The sequence below is a fragment of the Pempheris klunzingeri genome, chromosome 16, assembly GCF_042242105.1.
Source record: "Pempheris klunzingeri isolate RE-2024b chromosome 16, fPemKlu1.hap1, whole genome shotgun sequence".
In the NCBI taxonomy this organism is placed as follows: domain Eukaryota; kingdom Metazoa; phylum Chordata; class Actinopteri; order Acropomatiformes; family Pempheridae; genus Pempheris; species Pempheris klunzingeri.
The window spans coordinates 8,336,135-8,363,719 of NC_092027.1; the positions used below are offsets into that span (position 1 = coordinate 8,336,135).

At 39.7% G+C, this 27,585-nt stretch overlaps 1 protein-coding gene across 1 annotated transcript; it reads right to left on the reverse strand.

The window, feature by feature from the left end:
• Positions 1-1,268: 1,268 nt before the first annotated feature.
• Positions 1,269-7,680, reverse strand: LOC139215324 (homocysteine-responsive endoplasmic reticulum-resident ubiquitin-like domain member 2 protein). Its single transcript, XM_070846255.1, has 9 exons — positions 7,651-7,680; positions 6,899-7,237; positions 5,966-6,043; positions 4,669-4,782; positions 4,359-4,486; positions 3,506-3,619; positions 3,114-3,401; positions 2,809-2,923; positions 1,269-2,405 (listed from the first exon to the last, which is right to left on the reverse strand). The coding sequence occupies exons 2-9, from the start codon at positions 7,043-7,045 to the stop codon at positions 2,238-2,240; spliced, it is 1,152 nt and encodes a 383-aa protein (XP_070702356.1). The 5' UTR covers positions 7,046-7,237; positions 7,651-7,680; the 3' UTR covers positions 1,269-2,237.
• Positions 7,681-27,585: the final 19,905 nt, after the last annotated feature.

Genomic DNA, 27,585 nt, shown 5'->3' on the forward strand with positions numbered 1-27,585 from the left:
AATTTCATGATTTCACCCTCCAACATCAAGTAAAAGTGCATTTGTTAATGATGTGCAGATGCAGAACATCCGTGAAGCGCACAGCATCCTGTTGTTAGCTTGAATGGTGACTTTTCTGTCATGCCAATTGGTGCAAAGCAATAAAAGTGAATACATGTTGATTTTGTCCTGTCTTCATTTAAATCACACTTCATTCATGAGAACACTTGAGTTAAGTGTATTCTCTTAAATGTAAAATACCTCTTGGTGCATATTATTACCATATGTAATTATCTAAGTGTGGAAACGGGGGTGGGGGACTGAGTACTGGTCTTTATTTCATCATCAGATCTTTTAGACTCTTAAACATTGATATCGCTGTTGGCTTTAAACAATCAGTGTTGGTTGTGCTATAGTTAATATGTAGTGATTGGGTTCTCAAGGATAAAAGGGGACAATGTTACTAGCATCACACATCACACCGGTTCATAAATCCCTCCACTGGCTTCCAGTCTGCCAAAGGATGGATTTTAAAATCCTATTACTTGCTTACAAAGCAGTAAATGGTCTTGGACCCAAATACATAACTGACTTACTTTATAAGGTCTGAGGCGTCCAGACCCCTCAGGTCTGCTCAGCGTTCCCAGAGTCAGAACCAAACAAGGCGCAGCAGCTTTTAGTTTCTATGCTCCCCACCTATGGAACGAGCTTCCTGAACACCTAAGGTCTGCTAAAACTGTCAGCACATTTAAATCAGGCCTTGAAACATTACTGTTTACTGTGGCTTTCCAATAATAGAGCTACATGACTTCTTTTCATTTGGAACTATTTATCGTCATGCTTTTATTGTCTTTTACTGCATCTTCTCTTAAGCTTTAACTATTTATTTTCTCGTGCTTTTATTGTCTTTTATAATTTAATGTTTCTGTGTCTTGTTTGTATTGTGTTTTATGTCCCTGTAAAGCACTTTGAATTGCCTTGTGTCTGAAAGGTGCTGTATAAATAAATGCTTAGAAATGAGTGTACAGACACAATGTGGAGGGTTTGTCCCATTTGTAGAGTGTTTTTCATGCTAAGGACAGAAGGTGGCAGCAGAGATCTGTAATCTGAGTACTGCACACACACACACACACACACACACACACACACACACACACACACACACACACACACACATCACTATCTGCATTATCTGCTCCACACGCAGTGTCTCAATTCAGAGGTTTCTGAGAAATATACGATTATCTACCTAAAAGCAAATGACAACATTGCAATGAATAAAGGTTTAATAAACGTGAATATCATTATCGGTACACAATATGTTAAAGGTAACAGCAGCAGGCATTTTCACAAAGTTTTGTCCTACATGGTGGCAGTGCTTTCTTTAACAGTAGGAACTTTGAAAGTGTCTCTTGTCCGCTCGATTCCACATGACTTAAATCCCAACAACAAACATACACTTTGATAATCCATTAATCACAGAAGATCCATTCTTCTAACCCCCTCACTTCTTACTTAGTAGTACACTGTTTCACTTTAGAAAGAAATCACACTTGTTTGTCGCCAACATCACTCCGGACTACATTTCAAAACACTACACAATGTGTTCAGACACATTTTGTCAACTTGCGGAACAAAATCACTCTCGTAACTTGTCATAGACGCTACATGGATTTTCAGCATCATTCACTGAAGTTCAGCTTTTAGACTAAAGTGGCCCTTTTATTTAGATGCAACCACCATTACAAAAAAAGCATTACAATTCAAACAAAACTATCTCAACAAATATTGCAGCTTCTTACAAAGAAAAAAAAAAAAAGAAAGGTTCAGGTTGTTAAACACAAGTAGTGCTGTGATTATTTTTCTTTATAAATGTACCTGCTGTCTCTATTCTATAAATTACAGAAACATTGACAAGCAGACACTATTATTACTTTGACTACGTTTACAAGGCATCACTAGCAGTCCTTGTATATAGCAGTTAAGCTAATGTTGTGTCATTTGACAGTCTGTTCTTTTGTCTTTGTGCAGACAAGCAAAAAAAAAAAAAAAAAAATACTCCACATGAAATGACCATTTTCCTCTTTTCGGGTTAAATTAGTCTTTTGTGTTTTGGCTCAAAGTCTTAGATATGTAATAAAGTTGACTAGTAGGACACTAAAACACTGCATTGCAAGAGACAGTTTTTTCTAAGCAGGCAGGATATTCGTCCTCCTCTTAAAGAAAGAATGTGCTCCTGTGGAGGACTGTGGCGGCTCTCAGTTAGCGGCGTTTGGCGGTCCTTCTGGGATGAGTGACATGAAGAAGGTTATGATGAACGACCATGTGGAGGACAGGAAGCCCGTGTGGGGGCCGCTGTTTGGATCTTCTGCTCCTTCCTCTCCGCTTTCCCCATCGTCATCTGAGCCATCGTCCATCACGCCCTCCTATACAGGACAAAGAGAAATTAAATGAGGAGAGAGATACATACAGCGCGCTAGACCAGACTGCAGTATGTGAGACATATTTGACTGTGAAATGAGAAACCTGCTATGTTAACTTGAGCAATAGATCCCTAATGTCTCAATGTTTTGACCAAAGCCCACTTTTGTCTGCAATAGCAATGATTTTCATTACTGATTAAAGAATACATGAGTTGCTTGTCACTTTTACTCTGCTATTCAATGCATCTGAGGTGTACTTGTTATCTGTTGATTTGATGTACTAGTATTAGAAAAAACATTCTGTGAAAATACTTGTACTGCAGACGCAATCATTGCTGCAGACAGACAATCCCATCAGCCCTGGGTAATGTTCTCGATAAGGCTGAGATGGAAGAAAGGCAGCTACCATTTCGTGCAAGTCGAGATTTTGCTGCTCTCCCTCCATATCATCCTGATTGGCTCTGTCTCCAGGAAGCTGCAGCTCATTCTCCAGGTTGAAGGGAAACCAGCCGGCCTGATGCCTGCGAAGAGAAACGACAATAGAAATTTTTCCCATCCTGCCAATAACAAGTGCTACACCCAATTTTATTTCAACTTTTACAGACAAGAATTCCTCTGTCTTATGGGAGACAGATGATATGATGTACAATACAAATAAAAAGCCCAAACTGCCAAATTATTACGCAGATGCATAAACTCAGGAGTACTCACAGGTAAAGCACTAGCATGGCCATCATCACCATGACGAAGCGGCTGAAGGAGGAGTAGAAGTAGACGACACTGAGTAAGATCGCAGCACGTGAAAATGTGTACACCCAGTCCAGCCAGTCCCGGTTCAGCTCCTCCTCGTTCAGGATCTCCCCTCCCTGAGCATTCATTTGGACTTCCGGGTTGCCACGGCGATCCACCTGAGGTCGCTGGCTCAGAGGATCGGGGTGGTTAGACTGAGTCTGGGCCGGGTCGGGCCTGAGGTGCTGAGACGAGGCAGCCAGTAACTGACTGGGGGGAAGAGAGAGAGGCAGGGGGAGGATAAGAGCAGGGCTGGATTTTTAAGTCTTAAGTCTTCAGCAGAAATGGAGAGGCAGAAACGTGAAGGGACTTACTAATGCATGTAGTATTGCCGGGCGTACAACTGCTGCCACCACATTAGTGTCATGGGGCTGTAATAAGCAGGCATGTTTGCAGGGGGAGTTGACTGTGGAAAGTAGGGATTCCAGCTGGAAAAAGAGATACTGTTTGTTACATTTCACCTGCCACACACACACATACACACAGATCCTCTACGGGTCTTTGTTTATGAGGAGTCATTAATGGCTGTGGCATCATGAAATGGGCGAGGTCATTGTCTAATGATGAAACAGACGTACTAGCAGGTAAACATGACCCATCCTCCCAGTGTCATAGAGGCTGAGATATACAGAAAATCTACCTACGCACCGGCTAATAAACTTTATGTTACGTTAATGTTCCCTGCGGCTCCATTCAGACATGACGGGATCCTTCTAGGAGAGAGCAGCATGATTGATCTTCCATTTCTGTTAAAGCTTTACTTAATGCCCACTGTGAGTGGAAAGTATACTCGCTGCTCCACACAGTGAATCCCCTGATACATTTTTTTGACATCTTCATCTATTAATAAAGAATCATGATAAAGAATCGTGCTGCATATTTCATAATGTCCCACAGAGTACAAGCATGCTAAGATGGGAATTTGGGAATTTGCTCACATGCTGTATGTCAGTATCTTGTAGGATATTCATGATTTTGTGCAGGTGGTACGAATGGGAGTTGAGACTAGGGAGCGAGTATTTGGCGTTTTTGTTTTATTGTTTTTACTGTTTTTCCTGTTTCTAACTTTAGTTGCTGTAGTGAATCTATACTACAGTAACCTTTAACTTTGCACTGTAGTACTTATAATATAGTATGGTAGAAAGTTTCCCCAGTCCAAAATCTTACCTGTGGATGAATTGTGGATACATATGGTGGTCAGGAAGTCCAGTTCGCTGTCTGAGTCCATCGCTGCTCTCTCCTGTAGATGACGGGCTATGTTGACCAGTGGAAGGACTATTGGAGCTTTGAAGGGGCTGTAACAACAAGTATATAGAATATTAGTGATGGTTTACAGTCCATCCTACAGGTAAAAAAAAAAAAAAGGTTTAAATCCTCAGGGATGTGTAGATTACAGCAGTGAACTGGATGATGATCAAAGGAAATGTGCTGCTGATGAAATGAATGGAAAGGTGTGAGGAGCACGGGGCTGACCCACCGTGGGACCGGCTGAGTTCTCCTGAGGCTTGTTACCACGGCTGCAGGGGAGCTTCGGGGAGCTGGGAGGGGTTCGTGAAGCGCACACCAGATGGAGCATATGGTACTCATCCTGCTGTAGAAGCAAATGAAGCTCATTATCAAACAGTGTCAAAGCACTTCAGGTTCAAAGAAAAAAAAGATAGAAGAAGATAAGAAGATAGACTTTTGAAATGTATGAGTGTATTGTGCGTCATCTACCCAGTTACTTATGCATCTACCTTTTGGACATTAGCTCTGCCAACTGAAATTAATCATTCATAATTAAGAGTTATAGTCATAAAATCTGTGTAACATTGGTAAATATTACACTGATAAATAGATAACAATATGCCCAGTTGAAACAGATAAATAAAATGTTACCCAATTACAGGAAAACACATTACTTTCATAGTGAATATTGCTGTGGCCCTGAGGTGCAAAGCAAGGAGCAAATAGGGGAATAAAAACTTTTTTAAAACTCTAATCAATTCAAAGCACAAAACATAAAAGTAAAGAACAAGACGAACTCTTTCATTATGGCAGCAATTCACTTGTTCATTAATGTCTTTTTCTTATTTGGGGCCGTAATGCCACCCGTCACACTTGACAGTAGAAAGCATGTTTGTAACCACAACTGTTAAATGGCAGCCTGTCCTGGTGTTATAATCATGTCATGCATGTGCTCCCAGTTTAATAAATCTGACTCACAAAACACTTCAAAGTAAGAAAAATAATCATGCATAAGGCCCAAAAACAGTGCGTATGTCGACACCTGACCATCACACCACTTTGTAACTGAACACCCATTCAAAATCCACAGCTACTAATATGTTACTTTAACATCCTTCACTTTTCTAGGAGGGCTATCCAGAAGGTTTTGGAGCCTAGCTTCAGGGATCTGCTTCCATTCACAAAGCACTGGTGTCAGCCAGTGATAAAGCCTGGCTCACAGTTCAAGTTGCAGCTCCAAAGGTGTTGGATGGGCTTAAGGTCTGGGTTCCATCCAAGCCAGTCAAGTTACTCTTGAGCAATGTTAAAACAGGAAATGTCTTCCCCATACTGATGCCACAAAATATCATTGTAGCATCGTGGTTTATCTTAACTTCACATAAGGGATGTAGCTCAAACCATATGAGAGAGTTGGACAGAGGTGTCCACATACTTATGGCCATACAGTAGCTAAAGCATATGCATTTGGGAATCAGGCAGCTTGTGAACTTCTTGTTAACTTTAGGATTATTAAACTAAATATGAAATTTGCAAAACAGAGAACTTACCTTTCTGAGCACATCTTTTAAGGTAAAGTGATCCAACAGTAGCTTCCCAGAGTACACCAGCCTCTGGTCTTTGGAGCTCTAAAAATCCAAAATTAAAACGATAATTGGGTCAAAGGAGAGAATTGTGCAATTCACTCACGTGTATTTGCCCATGTTAAACATTTGTAGTTCATGACAACAATGTCAACAACAGCAACACAACAACAAGTGGGAAAACAGCAAACTCAGAAATGTAGATCATAACATCAAAAGGCAGAGATTTTGTGTGAGTGAGTAATGAGGATGACATTATAGTAGCCTCAGTCGGGATAAGTGGGTCTTAACTGTGGATTAAACTGGCAGTACAACAAGGTCAGAGCACGTCTGCTTAAAGCCAACGTTCACTGTAAGACCATTCAGGAATTTAAATTACCTATTTTAAATCCTGGCCAACTTGCAACACTGAACCTTTCATTCTGAGTTCAAGCCTCATTGTTGAATTGTTGAATGTTAAAAAAAGTGCATGTTACTCTGCAGCTTTCCATGGGGGTAAAACTTCTCCCTGTGTGTTTACAATGATTGCGTCAGAACAAGTACTGAGCAGAGAGGAAAGGGGACAGAGTCACGTTAGCAGCACAACACAGCAGGAATTTAAAGGCCTTTCTTTCACTGTAATGTATCTACAGACCTCATGGCTCTTTAAGCTACGATGGATCTAAGGACTTTACTTGATTCACAATGTATCAAGGTCCATGGTTTGTGTCACCTTTATAATCATTTAACAGCAATGTGAATAAAACAGGAAGCTTAGTACAAACAGCAAGTCCATGTTGGCTGTGGCTGTGTAAGTCCTGGACTCAAATACAACTGGGGTCTAAAATACCAGCAAATTCCATTTTTTCTGACATTTCTCACCACTCACTGATGTCTGATCACTGGAGCTGAAATACTCACTGGTTTGCTTGGGTATACATCTGACAGGTGTGCTTTGAGCTTCTCCACAGTCCAGTTCTGGAAACAGTTAATGGTCTGATCATCGTACTTCTGGTTGGGTGCCCTGATGACAAGAGTAACAGGACTGTCCACAACACCTGGATCCATGACTCAAAACCATTTGTCTCCAGTGGAGGACAAAGAATCTCTGGATTCCCTCTGACAGGCTGCAGGCTACAGTCCTAGTAGTTTACCAGAGGAGCATCGGAGCAAAGCTTTAAATGTTGTGTTAAGTCTGGTGGTGCTAATCAGCAGCCCCAAGGTGTTTCCTGTAATTGTGTAAAAACGCACAGCTGCAACCTGGAGAGAGAAAGGAAAGTATGAGGCTAGCATGGCCCCAATAACAGAGTAGTTACATGAAGACGTTACAATAATATTAGACAGAAAAGCTTCCGTTACTGGTTTGACTGTGTTATGTACTCTGGCACACATTTAACCTGATTAACACTTAATGACAACCGGCGTTACACTCTTCTAACGAGCAGACGGTTAGAGACATAAAGGTGTGAGAGAGATAAATAACATTAAATAACAACTAGGTGGATTTAACTGGCTAAGCTAACGTTAGCCTCTGTTGGTTTTCTGCCACTAATGTCAGTCAACTGAGGCACAAAAAGTTGTTAGCTAGCAGACTTAGCTCGCCTAATTAAAACGATCTAGTTGTATAAAGATGTCCGTGTCAAATAAAAGGGGGATATATCTTGTTTACCTACCTAGTTAGACACCAAAGACTGAAACACAGCGTACTTGTAACTCCAAACCCTGACTGAGGCAGGCTGTTGGTCTTCTTCGTTGGGTTTCAGGGTGTCATCGACTCTCAGTGTTTGTGGCTCATTACCGCCACCTACTGGTGGAAGAGTTAGTTACAGCAGAGACATGATGATAGAATCCAGTGTGAACCATGACAAAAGGTTGATGTGCTTATATGTTTATTTATGGCTATGACTAAATATGAGAACGTTCAATATAAACAAAGAAATATTCTTATCCATATGATTTTTTAAATAAATGTTTCTATAATTTATAAATTGTAGACTTTCCCTCTCAGTATAATTCTATATAAATCAACAGCACCACAAACTGAAGCCTCCAAAATAACCAAAAAGTTGAATCAACACCTTCCAAAACAAACATCAACATTATAACCTTCAGGAAATGTAAGAGTTATTGCAGGGTTGTTGTATTAAACTGCATTTCAGCCTATATCTGTGGCAAATAATGTGGCAGGAACAATGAAAGCACAAGCATGTCAATCAGTTACATAAAGGTTTAATCATTGATTGAATGAATGAGTGACTGATAAGTAGTGAGCTGCAATGTGTGCCTGCCATCTGGTGGTGGTATAGCATAACACCTTTCCCCCCTATTTATTTATTTATTATGAATCAAGGCTAGCACTGCTGCAGAGAAAAACTTATTTGCTTATTTGTTATAATAAATCAAATAGCCCCACTATTGGAAAGCACTCAGCATTATACCTCAGTATATTAACAAGCAAGTGTGTCTGTAAATTACTGAATAATACATTTTTCACACATTCAAAGCAAAGATGATTCAGGTCATTGGTAGCATGTTGGGAAAATGTCATAACGGACCAGGTAATGAAAGTACAAATATTTAGTGATTAAGTGATTAAGTGATATCTTATTGGCCATAGAATTATCATAGAGAGGAGCAACTAAATTAAATGCATATTATACAATCAATATGTAATACATATTGTTTTATGTTTCTATTGTACAAATGGGTATTATTCTGAATTCTGATTCAATGGTTGTCCTGAATGGACTCATATAGAGCTCTCAGTCACAACATAGAGAGCACATCATCACCCAACATGTTTGACACGTCACATTACACCATACGATTAAATGATCCAGCCGAGGGAGGGCATGAAGTTCTGCATAGAAAAATACAAAAATGGCCTATAGCAACCTTCAGCAGAAAAATGAGAATACAAGTGTTCAGTCTTGTCTGAAAATGGGTTAACCTACTTCTCTTTGATTCATAAAACTCAGAGACCTTGCACATCCTTGTGCAGAACAGGAAGTCCAGGCTAATATTTCCTGAGTAAACAACAGCCTGGTATTATTCATGCTGCTGCTGCGTGTGTGTGTTTGTGTGTTATATCGCAGCCTATCTGTGTTTTTAGGGGACACAAGAGTACAATTGTTTTAAAATCAATCACAAATTTAACAAACTGCACTGGTAAATTCACAATGTGAATTTCCCTGCTGTATTGTGGTATGATTTCACCTATTTAAATTAATAGACCACTTCTTGACCCAGATGTCCTCCAGGTGGAACACCTACCATGTCTCTCACCCAGTATGTGTTGTGATCGGATCCGGTCACGTGACCCTGATTTGGATACAGCAGATGATGGATGAATGGATTTCTTAAACCACAGCTTTGGAATTTTGGGTAATTTCTCATTGCTCCTTGAGTCTTTCTAAAACAGTCGATTTTTGGGGGAAATTGTTTTGTTAAAGTTTGCATTTTAAAAGCAGTTTTTCAAATAAACACTATGAATCATTTGGTTGCCTTCTCATTCTTTATGAGTTACACAACCATAAAAATGACTTCCTGCACTAAAATCACCTCTCACCAGGAGGCTCAAACACTTTTCTTGCGATTTCCATAAGGTTTGGACTGCTGTTCATTCAGTCTTCTGTCTCTCAGAGGGTGCAACACACAGACAAAGTGATGTACAGTATAACAGCGGTATGCCTGTCCCCTTTAATGCATTACAGATGTCCAATCTCTTTCATTTCCTTCCTCCTGTGTGTTTATGCATCTATTACCCTGCTTCACAAAGGATAGTTTTTCACACCCTGACTCAATTTAGCACTAGACGATAGTGTAAATTGGGACACTGACCTGCTGCAACTGAGATTTTAAAAGTGGAATGGGTTGAAATTAGGTCAGCATTAACCTAAATTCTGACATATTTTCCATCTCCATAAAAAAAAAATAATAATAATGATGTTTTCAAATATGCAATTATTTAATTTGATACAGTGGTGTGCTATCAGATGTTTTGGTTTTTTCAAGTATCTTTACCTTGGAAAATGAAAAACATTTTAAAATACAATATGAAAACACATTTCCTTTTTGTCCCTCGGCACCAGCCTAAATCACCCGTCCCATACTCTCCCATCTGCTCTGCAGCCTCGATGTCACATATTCAGAGTGCAAAACAAATTTGAATTTATAGACAGAACAAGAACAAGTAGAATTAATTTTAAAAATCGTTCATGGGATACTTATGAAGATGTTTCTTTTTCTCCTATTGATTGTGTCTCTGTTGCTGTCGTCAGTGTGCTTATGCCCAGTTATATCTGTTCGGTGGGTTTTTGCTGCAAACACGCTGCCCTTATTATTTTTTGATAAAACCTGAATTAAACAGAGTTGGGTGAAAAGTACATGAGTGAGATTTGAGATTTGTTTGTGTGCTTGTATTAATAGGGAATGTGAAAGACCATTTCAGATCGGTGATTCTCAGTGACTGATTTTATTTATTTCACTTTCAGATGGATAAAGTGACCCAATGATAAACGTTCCACTTTGTATGTCAGTGGTCCCAGTTTGGGGGTTACAGCCCCCAGTGCTCCAATCACCACTACCACCGTGTTTTCTAACACCTCTTTCAGCTCTTGGTATTTTTCAAGCTTCTCATGTTCCTTCTTCCTGATGTCGCTGGCGCTCAGGATTGCTACAGCGATCACCACTACCTTCTTCTGCTGTTTGTCAGTCTGGATCTGGAAGTCCCACACCTAGGGAGGTGTCTTCCATTCTGACCGTGGGACTTCCAGCCCACACTCAGTGCAGATGTTCACGTCCACATTGTCAGCCACTTGGTTATGGTGCCCCATGTATACTTTTCCCGCCTGTATCTTACACCCTGCTATTATGTGCTGGATTGTTTCAGGGGTATCTTTGCACAGCCTGCACACATGGGGTCCTGTCTGGTGTGGTAGACTCGATGGATCATGTACTAAGAGCCTGCTCTTGTGCTGCCATGATTAGTGATTAAATGCTGTCTGTTAACTCAGACTTTTCCAGCCACTGGAAGAATTTCATGATATCAGCCACCTCTTCTGTCTGTAGTGGTGCATACCAGGTTTCATCTTCCTGACGTATTTCTGGAGTTTTGTTCTTTCATCCTGTTGTTTTGTTGTTTCAGTTTAACAGTTTGCTAAATACAGAAATAACAGACCATGGAATATTATAATTGACCAATCAGAATTGGGCATTCACCAAAGCTGTGAAATGAAAAATAGTTAATGTTTCTGTGCTGCTCAACGATTTTAAAAATGTTATCAAAGCATCCAGTATCCACCTTCTGACTGTGGATGATGATAATCAGCACTGTTAACAAGCCAAGAGAATTTTTTTCTTCCATTTCTTTGATCTTGTCAAATGTCACCCTGCTCTAAGGGCCGTCAGAGAGCTTCCTGTGGCCTGTACTGGCACAGAAGAATTCTACTTTACGCCATATGTCATGCCACTCTTACTTAAAGGGGGCTTCCTTCTGCAGAGAGGAAAAAATATATCTATAAAAAATATGAAAGTCAGAAGAATATGAAGTCATTTTTGCAGGGGCAAGTCACTGGAAAGTTTCTGAACAAGAGGTTAAAACCAATGACGCTATTTCTTTTTGGCTGCTTCACGCTTTATTATGCACATTACAAGAAAAGCAAAGGAAAGAGGAGATGTGAATTCCCCTTTCAACCTACTTTGCACTTTGGGCAGACTCGCACATGGAAGTCACAAAACTGAATAACAGTGTAGGAAGGATTCACATGAAGAGCCTTGTGAAAGGCTCTTCATGTGCAGGTGGAGCAATTCTTTTACAGTTCCAGTACAGTAAGTCTAACGGCTGTTAGGAGGCCTGGCAGTGTTTATAGATGACGTTGGGATAGGGATCATTTCTTCTTTGCGATGCATTCTCTATTCTAAATCTCATAAATAATGCTGAAAACTAACAATAACTACAGATTTCACATTAATCGATATGCATTTAACATAAAATGCTGAGAACTCACACCAACCCAAATCCTGCGATGGTTCATTTCAATATTCATTCTTTATTGCTTTCTTAATATTTGCCCTTTTCACTTATCAATAATAGAATACTATATCAATAACAGTGCTGTGAGTTTTCCCTTTCAACTGAACCCTGTGCCCCCTCTGCTCATAATGAGTGCCTACATTAGTGACTCAGTCATGTGAAAAGGTCACTGGCTGGAGGAGGTTTTAATTAAGCAGTAACAACTAGGGGTGTAACACATTTTGACTTTGAGTTCAGGGTGCAGTTTGGTTTTCTTTGTGTATTAGATTGCACTGATCCATCAGAGCTCGTTCTATCTATCTATCTATCTATCTATCTGTCTATCTGTCTATCTGTCTATCTGTCTATCTATCTATCTATCTATCTATCTACTTATCTATGTTTTCTTGATGCCACTTGATTCACAGCCTTTCCTGTCTACACTCCAGGTACTCTAGCTGACTCTATGATTTCAGTGCAGTCAGCTCACGCCATAAAAAATTAAACAAGTAAGGTTTACGTACGCAGGAGCACTGGTTAACTTTTCCATCTGCAGTGGCTCTCTTAAAGTCAGTATCTCAGTCATCCCTCACCAGATGATGCACCATATGACAGAAGTTTATGCTGACTGTCGTAAATGGTACACTCAGGGTTAACTTGCTTGTACGTCACTTTCATACAACTTCAGGTGATGTCAAGGTCTGTCTGTCTGGGGCTTTCTGACCACAGATCACCTTTAGCACACATAATAAAAGAGAAGTACACCGAGGCTCACACTTATCTGCCATAATGTCATTAGAATGTGCATGCCAAGATTAATAGTGCTAATCATCGAAGTGTTAACGTATTGCTGACAGTGCTGGCAAGTTTCATTTGATGTCACCGTGTTTATGGATGGTTTATTTAAATGATTTATGTTTTACTACTGTGGACCATAGCTTAAAGTAAATCGAATTTCATCTAGCTTATCTCTTTATCTACTTGGGACCTTGTATAAAACTAAGCTATTGCTCAGGATTGAAAATCAAAATGAAATTAACAAAACACTGACAAATCCTTTGGGCATAGTTGAAATGTTGTTTTTTGTTTCAAATGTAGCTTTATTGTTTTCTTGATATTTGCCCTTTGAAATATCATTAGTCACAACAAATAAAAGAAAGCACTTTTCTATTGGCCAATGCTGTCAGTTTGTGTTTCCATTTGTATTGTGCTAAAAAGATTCTAAAGCCCTTGTGCCCCCTTGGTGTAATTCATGATGCATGCCCACAATTAGTGACTCACTAGTGTGGAAAAAGTCACAGGCCGGGGAAGGAGGAGGCTTTAACTGCATGTCTGAGCTCCGGCTTTGATGGTCTTAACGTTCAGTTTTGCCATAATGACTAGAGCTCCTTCTGTGTTTGGTGCCATTACCAGAATATCCTGCAGCCTGAATGACTCACTATACCATTTAACATTGTCTTTACATATGGTGTAATTATGCGTGCACTACGTATTTAGAATAGCGTAAACGTAAATGAATGCAATTAACAGCACACTGACAAAATGAGTAAAATCACATTCTATAATCATATGACAGCATCATTTTACAAGCACAGCTATGTATGACTCATGCACTCACCTTTCCATAAACCTGGTGCTTACACTGGGTGGCAGTATGCATTCACTTTTACACTAAAACCAATAGACTAATTAACCTGTGATAAGCACTGTTTCTATATTTCCAGCACCATAACCTCTTCTGTGTCCATCAAAACGTTTACATATTTCTATGCTTACACCATTTAAAAACTTGTAAATACATCCAGTGCATGACAGTCCTGTCCACAGAAGACCATGAAATGTCAATAACTGGTAAAAAAAAAAGGTTTCTGCACTAAATAAGTGTAACAAAAGCTGTGTCCTTGCAGCCTATGCAAAGTGCAAGACACATGCACCGCCAACACTAACTGGGCATCAGTGTGTTTAGAAAGTGGGAAAAGCGTCGACTTATATTTTCAAAGAAAATATAGATTGCTCAGTCTTGAATGGGGGTCCCTTTGACACTGACTGCATTAACTGTATCTCTGATGTCACGGTTGCTTTAACCTTGTGCACGGTTTGATCCACTCTGCAGACCCCTTGCAATCTGTCCAACAAACTCAATCAATGCCACTATGCTCTAATAGCCATTTTTTCACTGGAGTGAAATGTATCTTGCGTCAATAGTTAAGTATATCAAAGTGAAAACTTTTCTTTTTGAGCTGCATGGCTGTCTTACGCACATAAGTCTAGCCAGTGAAAAAGACAGCAGTCCCCATGGAAACAGGTTTCCTAGCTGCGGGAGCTCCATAAACAGATTTCCTGATGGACAGGGAGGAGAGAGGGAGAGACAAAGAGAGCAAGAGAGACCAAAACAATATAAAGATTTGAGATCTGTAAAATTTGAAATCTGTAATACAGTAAAATATAGTATGAACACACATATTATGTTCTGCATTGCATTTGTCCTGGTTTCATGTGGCTGTGTATTGTCAAGTGCTTATGACTCACCTGCTAAGTTGACGCAACAGAGGTACTTTCTGTTAGTGTTCGCACTATTAGTCTTAACTTTTCCTTGTGCAGCAGCATGAATGGAAGCTGCCATCAGATAATAAGACTGGCTCAGCCTCAACTCACATTTCTGCTCTCTGTCCACAGGAAGGAAAAATGTACAAATTAGGTAAGGTCAACTGTACTCTGTTTGGCTGAAGATATCCCTCCCACTAGAGTGCTGGGAATAGATGTGAAGATGGGAGGGTAAACTGGACACAAAGTTTCATTCACAAAAATGCTATTTGTCGCCCCTGTTGTTTCATGGTGTGTTGTTCGGTTTCATCACTGGCATGATGACCCTGTGCACTGTCTCCACAAAGGGCCTATCATTGATGGCTGTGCCAGCTGTGGGTCCATGTTACACTGCCTTATATTAGTCTTATTTCTGGCTGTCTCCTAATAGTCCCATGCAAACCATGAATAGCATCCTCAACAGACACTGGGCGTGCACCATTCAGGCAGAAGCATCTTGGCAGAGGCATTGTGATCAACAATGGCTTCCCGCATGGCTAAATTATTAGTTTCGCTGACTAGAAATAGTTTCTTGAAACCACTTCCGAGCACTAAAGATAATTACTGGTGGTGTACAACCAGTGGCTCATCTCCAGGACAAGTATTTATAGGAAACTCTGATCTAAACCAGAGCCTGCTATGGCTAGAAATAGTACTTTTGGCTATTTAAAAAAAGACCCACTTGCATCACAAGACATTTTGTTCGAAAAAAAAAAAACATAAGAAACAAAGATGAGGATCTTCATATAACCTCAAGCAAAGAGAGGTCAGATTGACAGAGGGCTTTCCAGTTCAAGCTTACAAAATTAACCTTACAGAAATAAAATGATTTGTTCAAGCTGTTATCTGTCCAGCAGCTTATACAATCCATCCAACGTTTCGTCTCCTCATGTGTTAGATAAGAAGCTGAAGTATGTTTACAATTACATTCATCTGCACAGTAGTAACTAAGACTATACAGCTTTTCAGTATCATCCCCGATTTCAGCTCTACTGGCTTTGGAGCCAACATACACTAGTGAGTTGCTGATCCCATACAGGTCCACTTCTCTCAGTAACGTCTGTACAAGATGCACTTATGGTGACGAAGCTTTTGCTGTCCTGGCTCCAAGGTGTTCCTCTAGTGTTATAAATGTCAAGATTTAGCTTGCCTTTGGTTTAATTTTTTTTAAAACACTTATTGTCTTTTGCTTATAACAGATTTTTTGTAACTGTGAGGCATTTTTTACTGACAGGTTTACAATAAAAGTTTTATTTTTTTCGACATTGGTAGAATGGTGATTCGGCACACTTTCAGGAATAATGACACCGAAAACATTTGACAAGTCAGCCCACTAAAGTACAATAGATGTTCTGATAAGTGTCAGCTTTTGTTTTACCACCCACTTTAAAACAAAATAAACAGCAGAACTCTACTTTTGACAAATTTAATGATGGCATCTAACCTACTCAAGTGACAGTATTTTGAGAGCTAATCATAAAGTAAGGCACACACACATTTGGTGAACACATTTTCAGCAGGCGTAGCTACATACATACATGACTTTGTTCTTTAGTTGAGAGGCAATTTGTCTGAACTAGTTGCTCTTTTGGTGTAAACTTGGCAAATCAGGGTCTCCGACTGTAATCATGGCCACTAGAATTTCCACTGTAAAATAGCTTTTCTTTCCCAGCCTCATTAGTCCCCAGCAGGAAGCACACATCAACACTCAGGCATCACAACAGTTCCTCGGGCAACTGCGGTGGACCTGGCAGCTTGGATAGCCAAGGAGGGACACTCAGTAATAGCATAGCTTTATCCTGCAAAGGAAGCAAAGGATTATTTCAGATCATTTCCTTGCATCAACTGCATTTCCCCTTTTATTTTCACTTTTGAATTCAATTCAAAAATGTGTTAAAAATGCATTTATACATTTTAAATGACACAGTACGTAACCGGTGATAGAATATGTAAAAATATAGGTTATAGGTTCAAAAAAGACGTCATGATTGTCCAAAAGTCGTCAGAAAAGTTGACTTGCAGGTCTTGTGTAACCATATTTTGTGTCAAATCACATCTTCCTCCTACAGTTTAATTGAATAATATTATGCTAATAAATGTGTTTACTGTCATCCCACTAAATGGTAAAAATAAATCTTAAATTAAACAATTAGTGCACTGGTATTGTGAGTCATGACAAGCAGGAAACCTCCCTCTTCTTAGTCCTCCTCCTTTCCACAAGCCAAGAAACAAAACATGAATGAAGGTACGGACATGTCAGCACTGTCAATGGGCTTGACTACTCATTCAGAAAAAACCCTGCAGCGTATACAAACCGTTGAAAACGGACTCTGTCTATCATTTTACTGTCTATCAACATTGGGATAATGGGTGCAAGGTCTCTGCAATAAGCGAGTCAAGCGGAAAGCTGCACTTAAGTGAAAGTGCTGTGCAATGCTCAAAGTGTGTTGTATTGAACAAGTTGGCACTCAAGGACGTGTTACCATAGCTACATGTTCATCAGAATGCAGGACATGTATAGTCTAACTCCACTTGTGATGTGAGAGAGGGGACAAGCAGGTTGAATTGATGCACTCTGCAGAGTCACAAATGGTGCCATTAAGTTCAATTAGCGGGCGTCCATCCGATAACTTCAGGCTGTTGTCTGGATAGTTAGTCCTGATGGTCTTTCACAGAATATCACTGTATGACTTCTGTCTTTCTGAGAGTTAACTACATGCTATATAACTGACATATCTGTAGCCCGATACTTAGGAAGTTGCCTGGTTTCAGACCTCTGAATTGCTGCCTACACTCAAACAAAAAAAGCAATTTACTCTGATTACCAGAGATTATTTGACTAATTGGGGATTAAGAGTGCAAGGAAAGAAGCCGCTGAAAACATTCAAGAAGTCTTAAAAAAATCAGTATCTCTTTATCAAAATACGTCTTTTTTCACTTCCCATAAAATGTTAAACCATTTAAGGTTAATCAGGCAAACTAGTTCACTTATATGAGCAGCAATGCAAATAAGGAGTAAGCTCCATGTCTTATGAACAGAGGAACTCTGTACATTACATTCAGTTTATTATGATCAAACAGTGCATGGGGTTCCCAGGACATGGGGAGTTAGAGGGTTTGTTAAGAGGCAGGGAGGCCCCTGTTCTAATCAGGTGGATGAGGGAGGAGTGGGTGGGGGCCAACAGTCCTGATTTAAATCCCTCACTGTGATTAAACCAAATATGCTCATATATGCCACACTTTCACTTGGAAATATGTGCCATATCTCTGAAACTAAATATACTTCCGTGTTAGTGTGACTCGTAGGTTAGGGAAAGATCATGGTTGCGGTTAATAATAAGGTGAACATCAGTTGAGCATCTGTGCCCATCCACCACTGTGACCATCACACCTTTACTTCCTGTATTACTACTTCGTACTTCCTGCATTGGCACTGAAAGTGGACATTGGATGTAAATTGTGAGGTATGGAGATATAGTCGGATACTATGCTTACTAGTTCCAGTTACCTGCTACCTGTTTATCTCTTCGGTTGTTAGGTAAAAAGCACTTTATGGTAGTCCTAGTTGTATGTTTCTTGCCTGAGTCTGCAAAAGAAGACCACTCAACCTATTTCCACAACTTAGACAACATATTCTGAATGCAAAGGCAGGGTCAGAACCTGCTAGAACAGCATAGGGGAACATTCGGAAGTGGCTTTTCTCTTAATTGTCCTAGGGATAACCTGTAGTAATCCAGCAGCACTTGACCTCGACATGACTCTTTAACCTCCCCCTCCCTGCAGCCTTGTCAGTCGGTGCAGCCCTCAGCAGTGCCCTACTGTTCCAGCCCAGCCACTCCAGAGAGTATCAGCCACCTGACAGGAGCCACTAGAGCTTGTCAGTATCAGAGCGATGTATTCAACTCCATTCTCTCGCCTCCCCTCAAGGGCAGCCAACTTCCTGTTGCTGGGTTACACTAATTGCAGCATTAGTATTCTGTGCTGAGCTGCTGCCGGAAGCTCAGGCTCCACCAGACACCGATGGCCAGTGCAAGCCATTGTAATTACAGCACCACAGAGACCCTCTGTACACTTTGCCTGAGTTTCTCAAACCCATGCAGCTTCTGTTTTGACTGCATTTGTTTTGCATTTTTAAATTTCTTATCCTGACCTTTGAGTTAAAGGCTGTATGGGTACTATTTCCTATCTCTGCCATATGATGCAGGACTTCCTGTTGATCTTGCAGGTAAAAAAAAAAAAAACCTGCAAAATGTATTTTTGCAAAGTGCCGTCAACTGAGGAAGTAGTCGGTTAGACTGAATGGGAGTTAAGTTTCTGAACTGGCATAGCGTGTGTGCAGCAGGACACAGTTGTACCATCTGCACCATCTTCACTATAATTATTCAAAATGATGATCACTTCCCTACAGTTATCCGTTTTGGTTACATCATCAGCATTTTGTTAAATATCATCTGATACTATCATAAACCTGTTTGCTGTGACATGCTATTGAGGAAATAATCACTCTAGTTTTATTAAATTAATGCCCTGCTGTCTTCAGAGGTTCACACTCTTCCTGTCAGATTCATTTAATCTATTAATTATTATTAATTTCTTACAATAACTTCTTCCAAGGAAAGGCATCACCACAGCAACACGGCTTTCACAAGCTCAGGGTTCCTCCATATGTCAGACTCAGTTGCCGTGACAACACATTTTGTGGTGAAGTTCCAGCAGTGAGGAGCCCCTCCATGTTGATTAAGAATACTGATAATGGAGTCTGAAGAAGAAAAGGGGAATTACCTTTTGTGTGGAAAAACGTTCTAACTTTGTGCTTACTCCCGGCAGTGATCTGCTGTGTCAAACACAGCATGCATGTGCTCATGCAAAGTGTGTGTTTGTATGCACATGCATGTGTTTATGAGAGGATGAATCGTGCAGTGGCGTGGGCGGTCATTTAAAGTATCAGAGCTGTTGGTGCTCATTCAGTGACGCAGAAGATATTTTGCTGCCTGCGTTCATCCCTGACCTGGCCAAAGCCAGACGGAGGATTTGTGTCATTCTGAGAGTGAGGTACTTATCAAATAAACAAGCCTTGTTTTTTTGCAGCACGGTCTTACTTGCTGTCTAACACATTGGCCATGTGCACAGAATTCATGTAGAATTTAAAGAAACTTCAGAATGATTAGACTTTCATAACTTTATATGCAGACCATGATTCTGTCCTCCTGCATGGACGGAAAATGAAGAAAGCTTCACTGATCGAGCATCAAATGGATTTCACGTCCCTGCTGTTCACCTGCCTTTCTGCCCCACCAAGCATGCGTTTTTTTCAACTGGATGTGCGTCATTAGACCTGTGTGAGGCTAATCTGTCTTCAGTAACATACTTGCCCCTACCAAGAGTCACCAGGTTGTTATAAAGACCTATGCTTCTGCATTTCAATGTGAGTGAAAGACGCAGACCGACACAAAACATTTAGAGTCGAAGATCATTTATATTTCCTTCTGTACTAAAAGAGAAGGGGAACAAGTATCTGCAACTGCAGTAAACAAAGACAAAAAAAACACTGTATATTAAATACATATGTTTTGTTTTGAGGAACATTTGTGTGGCATATTTAAGTTGTGCAATTACTTACATAGTCTGAATTCCCAGCAACCACTTAAAACTCACTGTGCAGGCACTTCTTTGGTCTAAGTGGTCTATAACAGCACAAACAATCAATGATTTACAAGGCACCATGGTAACTTAGTGTGTAGTGTAATCTTTCCTAATCCTGGTCCTAGAGACCCACTGGTCTGCATGTTTCCCTGTTCCAGCACGCCTGATTCTAATGAATGGGTCGTTATCAGGCTTCTGCAGAGTTGGATGATGAGCTGATCATTTGAATCAGGTGTGTTGGAACATGGAAACATCTAAAACACACAGAGCAGTGAGCCTGCAGGAATACGACTTGGAAACATTTTGCTATGGTTATGTAGGAAAAATCCCGACCTAAGATGTTAAAGTGAATCTGGTGCAGTGAACAATGAGCCAAATTAATGTTTGGGAAGGAAACAGACAGGGTTAAAGCAACAAATGCATCAAACAATTAATTGTTTATCTATTCATACAATGATCCAAAATATGTCAAATTAGTTTGGCTTGATGCCTTTTACAGACGATCCTGCAATCTATGTTGATTTACACTGTAATTGTTATTTTAAAGCTGCACGCAAGTTTGATGTTTTGGTTCGCCCTCACTGCTCTCATTAACCAGCAGCTGTTTCATCCAAAAAGCTCTGATAAGCCCGTGTTGCATTACCACCCAAGAACCGTACAGCAGACCAACAATGTCAGTGACGAGCTGGTGAATGTATTGGATCATTTCACAGATAACAAGACAGACGTTTCCCTCAGGAATTAGTACAGAGCAAAACAGAGAACATGTTCATCAGCTCACTCCAAATTAATGCTGCTCTATGTCTGCTGGATGTGTATATAGTTATAGGCTCCAGTATTGCTTCCTTGTTTTCACTTGCTTTACTGACAACGTTCCCCACTTTATATAACTGTGCTTTCAAGTGTTTTAAGAGGAATCAAGTCAAGTTCATTTGTGTAGTCCAATCACATACAATGTGCAAACAATGGCCAAACTCACTAAAAAGGAAAAACTCTCTCAAAAACGTCAACAACAGAAAAGGAAGAAACCTCTGGAGAAGAACCTCAAAGAGAGACCAAAGAGAGAATGTCCAATTAAATCATACTTTATCTTTAGGTCAATTTTGTCTTCAGGAAATTAAATAAGGCCAGCTGAGGGTATTAGGTAAAAGTAAGCTTTCTATTCATTGTTTGTTGCATAATGTACTTGAATTACTTCAAATTCTAAATTTTATGTTTCTGCTTTTCCAGTGGGAAAAAGACACCAAGTCAATACCAGTGATAACAGTGATTTGACAGAAAAGATGAAGCTCTTCGATTCTCAAATGTCTGTTGTTGCCCTGCACAAACGTACCATGCCATTAACTGAAACTCCAAAATACAGCTGTTGACTCAGGCATGTGATAACTGCAGAACCTGGCAGAGCACCAAGTGCACATCTTTGCCCCCCGGAGACTTTCTCCACCATTTGGACAGGCACACTTGCTGCGTAAACAACATTTTCTTTCTCAGGATTTTTGAAAGTCATTGCAACTCCATCAGAGGTTTACTGTAAAGATGAAAGAAGTACTTGGTTCAACTGCATAATACATGTATTTTCAGATGAAACAGCATCATATAGTCAAAGAGGAAATAGCTTTGCAAGTTTTCAAATATAATTTATTGTACTTATTGTGTAAACCTTCAGGTAGTGCTTCAGGCATTTATTGTGCAGAGAGGCATTCATCAAGATTGGATGGAAGTTTTGCTTATTGTGAGAAAGACACCTTATTCATCTGCACACATTTCCACATATTTGACTCTTTCAGTTTGATTAATTCAATTTATATAAAAAAAATTATTTACATTAAGCACCTTTTGGTGTATATTTCATATCGTGGCATTTAATGCCCCCCCCCGCGTTTGAAAATTCTTTTCATCTTTCACTTACCCTTCATTTCACTCTTTGCCTTTCACTCTTCCTATTTTCACCTTCAGTGTTCAATGACGTCTGTTTCAGCTCAAGCTGTTGAAGTGGTGTCATTCATATTGTCATTGTGTTCAGTAACTGCAATCAGCCCACTCATTTTGCTTTCTCTCTCTGTGATGTATATGTGTGATTGTGCATGTGTGCATGGTGGTGTCTGACTAGGAATGAAAAGGGTCTAGGAGAAATTGTTGAGGCTAGCCTTTTTTTCTCCAGTGACGTCAGTGACATTTTAATGGAGGCAGCAACTACAGAAAATTAACACTTACAGCAATCACTTACTTGGAAGGTACAGCTCACCAAGGCAATTAGAATGAAGTGTTGAGTGACCGGGCTTCTAAAAGAGTAAATTCTTTTCATTCATTTTGATTGTCAAAAGGATTTTTTTCAGACATCAACAGTTTCAATTATTTTCCCATTGTTAAAGGATTTCCTGCCTGCAGGGTAGTTCTCTGCTGATATTCAGTGATTCTGCTTAACCCTTTAATGCCTGAACCATGAAATAATTGCCAGAAAATTCACATTTTTTGAAAGTGGAGTGTTTGTTGAACCTTCTGACAAATTACACAAAAAAAAATGTTTTTAAGTTTAAAAAGGTTAATTTGCATAATTTTTGCTACATCCGGCATTTTTGTGCAATTTATTGCTCACAAATTGTTTATCTTAAACAAACAAAATATATAAAACACAGATAAAATACAAAAAAATATCACACTGATGATGTAGAGGTGTATGTATCAAATGTGATACACTTGGCGTTAAAGGGTTAAGAACAAACTTTAAGAACAAACTACTAAGGAACAATTGAGGAACTGATCAGGAGCAACAACATAATTATTGAATCATTAGTAACAATTCAGTATGATGTACCACTTTACTTGGAGGTGCACAAAACAAAGCGAATCCTTACTAGTTTTTTGCTGCTCAGTGAGTTGCACATAGTTAATTAGGAACTACTCATGAAAAAAGTCGTTAAGTGGTGCGTGAACAATTGCACTTTCACAAAAATGCTGCATTTCCTGTGACTGCTTCACAATAGAAGTCACCTCAAGTTTCAATACCCAACTCTTTTTAATGTAAAACTGGTGGTAACTTAATACAGCCCCGAGCTCTATGGCAGAGTGAGCAATGAAGCTGATACCCATGAGATGAAATTGAAAAGAATAATACTGACTGAGACTATATGCATGTCTCATGTTCTATGAATCCCTCATGCATATGAAGAGAGGTAAATACTGAATGTAAATATACTGCATAATTATTGCTGACCATATGCCAACAATAAATCATGTCAGTAATAGCATTTGGTTTCATTAGAATAAAAGGTTTTATAACTATCTAATGGTTAGTAGGATGCCAGATATCAGATGCTGCCTTTCTGCCCTCCTATGCTATTGTTTCATTGCTAAATTTGCAAACACTTCTGCTAACTGCTCATTTTATTAGTGAGTTTACCAGCCATCAAGTCAGCTAATGACACACCAGTAGGGATCCCTTTATTTTTAAATGAATTAACATGAAAATCAAAGGAGAAAAAAAGATAAATGAGGTATGCAGGTGACTCACAGGGATGAGCGCAGATATCTCAAAATGACAATGAATCTTAAAGGGAAAACATTAATTCTGACATTTTTGCACAAATGGCAGGAGGGTCTTTTCCTGGAAAGCACATCATTGCCCTTATATATTTTATATATTATACATATGTGCAGATCAATGTACTGTGACTCCTGCCGCTAAATAATCCATTGAATTAAACATTTTGCTGCTGGACATGTTTGTGCATCAATAGACCTTTTCTCTGAATTGAATTTATCATCTAAAGGATGTGTCACCATTCAGCAGTTCCGCTTGGAAATTATACTAAACATGTCATGCAGTTACTGAAAAGCAAGAGCCTTGAGCTGCACATGATGTAAAAAGCTGTGTAGAAGCTTATCGATTTCTTCTGAATGTAAGTGAGCACCATTAACTCAGGGCAAAACGCAAAAACCCAACAAAGATGTCTTATTACCTCGGTGTCACCTTGAGATTTCCACCTTTAAAGGATAAGGTCAGCAGATTTAAGACACAGACGGCAGAGGAATTCTCTGGGGTGAGAGGAGTGAGATGAACAGATCACCTACAGCGGAAGTGACCATAAGAGGCACAAAGGAGCTGCTCAGTCATAGAAATACACTGCATCAGTCGTTTCCTGTCTGTTACACAAACAGGCGGGTTCAGGGAGATCAAGGTAGTCTGTTCACAGAAGTGTAAGCTACCATAATGGAATACTGAATCCTTCAAAATGCAAGCTGCAGGCATTAACCTGCTGGTTTGTGTAGACAGTATGGCCCTGAGCAATTTCACCCACTGTGCAGATTTTATGCTTAACCCAACTGAAATTGAATGCTTTCTTTCATATCTTCTTGGTGGGGATTTCTGGTTCTTTGAAGCCTTTATATGCCTCAGAGAAATACTGTTGTTTTCATCTTTTTATCTTGTCTTGCTTTAAGTAAATGGCATTGCCTGAGAAGTCATTTACACTTTGCAAAATATTTACATTTAACAAACATGGTTATGGCTTCAGTTAAAAGATTAGGTTTAAATTTTAGAATTGTCATTATTTCAGTGGATCATTAGCGCTACACAAAAAGCACAGCTGAGACTAATGGGAATGTCAATGGTTTTGCAGGCTTGTGGCATGTGCAACCAGTCTATGGATACAACCAAAACTAGAAAATAGTATTCAGCATCAGCATTTCACATTTTTATAGCTAACAATACTTGCAGAAATGCAAATCTGGGACAAATATTGTATTGTTTTAAAAAATTATACCCCAAACCACTAAAATGTAAATTAATATTACAGCTGGTTTAAACTTCCACTACATACTGCCGTTGGGCTATATACTGTGTGATCAAATGTCTCTAATGTCTCCGCTGTGCTAAAAGAAAATCAAGAAAAACTGATAATGAGACACCTGAATGCCACCATATAATTGCACTGCATTATGGCACTTGAGGAAGACAAATGACACACAGTGCAGTGTAGCTCAGTTATTCATTTAGTTAAACTTTACAAGAGGTTCTAATTGCTGTTTCCTCAAAACTGGCAATAAATGCTGTTATCCCGAGAAAGCAAGTTGACAGCTTGTTCTGAGGACGTCTTTGGGCTGCTTTAGGGTTGTACTCCTACCTCAGCTTGGCTCATTTAAATTCTCATCCCAGTAACTCTGAGCTGCAGCCTGAAGCTAGTCATTATCAACAAACAGTGAACAGCTAAGCAAAGACGCTATGTTGGTTCATTTTACATCAGCCTCACTGATTCAATCAACATGTGCCTTCTGAACCTGGACATTGACGTCAGCACTCTCATTGGATTTCCATTTGGGTTTGAGTGAACTGATATCTGTCACTGTCGCCTCCTCTGTCTGCCCTCACTTCCTGTGAAATAGAGACAAATACACACAAGCTCTAAAAAAGAAAAAACACTGAAGGGAGAAACAAATCTAGCACAAAGACATTTTCATATTATACGTGCGCACAATTTACATACTTGGCTTGAATAATGAACAGCATGCAACTGTTTTAGGTTTGAGGAGAAGGATTCAGGAAAGAAACACAAAAATACATTGTGGAGCAGAGACTGGTGGAGCAGAAGCCTGGCTTCAGGTGGGGCAGGATTTTGTTTAATTTTCACTTTAACGCAAAACCAACAATACAAAGCTGTCACTTAATAATTCTTGTTTTCAAATTTCTCAGGGGAACCGTAAGTACATTTTAATATTCTGCCTGATTACCTTATATTAGCATGCTAATATGAGACTCCCAATTTCTTTTCATGCATCAATTAAAACTTAAATGATGTATCACTGGATATCGCAATGAATATGAAGAAGATGATGTCGGGGAAGGCCTGTGCGTCATTATCTTATTCATTCTGGTTGGGTTAGATTGAAGACTTGTGAGGCTGCAACCACTTGTTGTGTACAGTTTGGATCACTGACACAAGCACCCACCTGACGGCTCTACAATAGCTGCCTACACACACATTCACGCGCTTATAATTACATGCACACGTACGCATCAGGCAAGGCTGATTAATTTTCTAAGTGCAAGAGCAAGGATATACTCATGAAAAACACAATTATATCCCTCGTGGTTGTCAAAAGCTGAAATAAAATTTGAAATCAATGAAAACTATTCAAGCACTTATTGTATATAACAGAGGGGAATTGGTATAGGGAAATAAAATCTGATACAGCCATGTTTAAAGCATGCATTGCTCTTGAGGCAATTGCTTGAAGCCTTGGCCAGACTCCTCATGCTGAAGAGAGGGAGGCCTTTTGGATTTGGTCAGCGCAGAAGTTTCTGGAAAAAGCAGGCCAAAAGGACTGCACATACTGCGGTCACAAAAACAAAACCCTGGTGAAGGAGGTCAAGTATCTACCTATGTTGTTCATGGGTAAATGTAAATGGATGGGTTCTTTGTCATCAGTAACCTCTGTATTGTAACAGATTGCTATGAAAAAGGGCCTGAACAGAGAGCTCTCAGGCTGCACTTCAGTCCTCATTTAATGCACAGTGATGTCTGAAAGGTTGAGATTGTGGAAATAAATGTGGGTAAAATCGGCTGTCTTTAAAGAATTCTCTCTTGGGAGCAGGATGAAGACCAATCAAAGTAGTTCAGGCATCTGGTATGGATGCTTCCTCACCACCTCCGTGCTGATACAGTCTGGGGACACAACAACTGGGAGGGCAGACTCAGAACATACTGGAGGGAGTGTATAATCTATGTGGAAACCCTCAGGATGTGAATAACGGTTGTTAGGACTGGATGCACTGCGCTCTCCAAGGTTCTGAACCTGCAGACGTCAGTAGCTTTAGATGTATCCTGGATGCTCTCTTACCGTCCCTAATCACTGACTTTACCTGTTCCCTAAGATACACAGTGTATACCCTGCTAGCATTTTCTGAATGCTGAGTAAGAGTAAGAGTTTTTCACCAAGATAACAAAATCCCTCAATGTGAGTAACTAATGCATCAGTGCATATAGGGTACAGGGACCTTTTTCTTCTTTTTTCATTGGTGTTGTTACTTAGCTATTGCTGTTATTGCTGCTCATACATGATCCCTATGGGTGCTTGATTGTGTATTTGGGCATAATTCTGCAGTCTTTCCATTGCCGTTAACACTCAACACATTCTCAAACACAACAAGTGTCAGTGAAATTCCTTTAATGAAATTGCCATCCGTTATTAATTAAGGTCAACTTGAATCAAGGCACAGTGCCTGTATGACATGCAGTTTTACATATTAGCAATCAGATGATACAGGTTAATAGAATTTCCATTAAGCACAGTATAACGGAGAGCACAAATTCAACCTCTCAGCCTCATAGAATATGTTTGAAGTACATTAAATAACTTGAGTGTCAAAAAG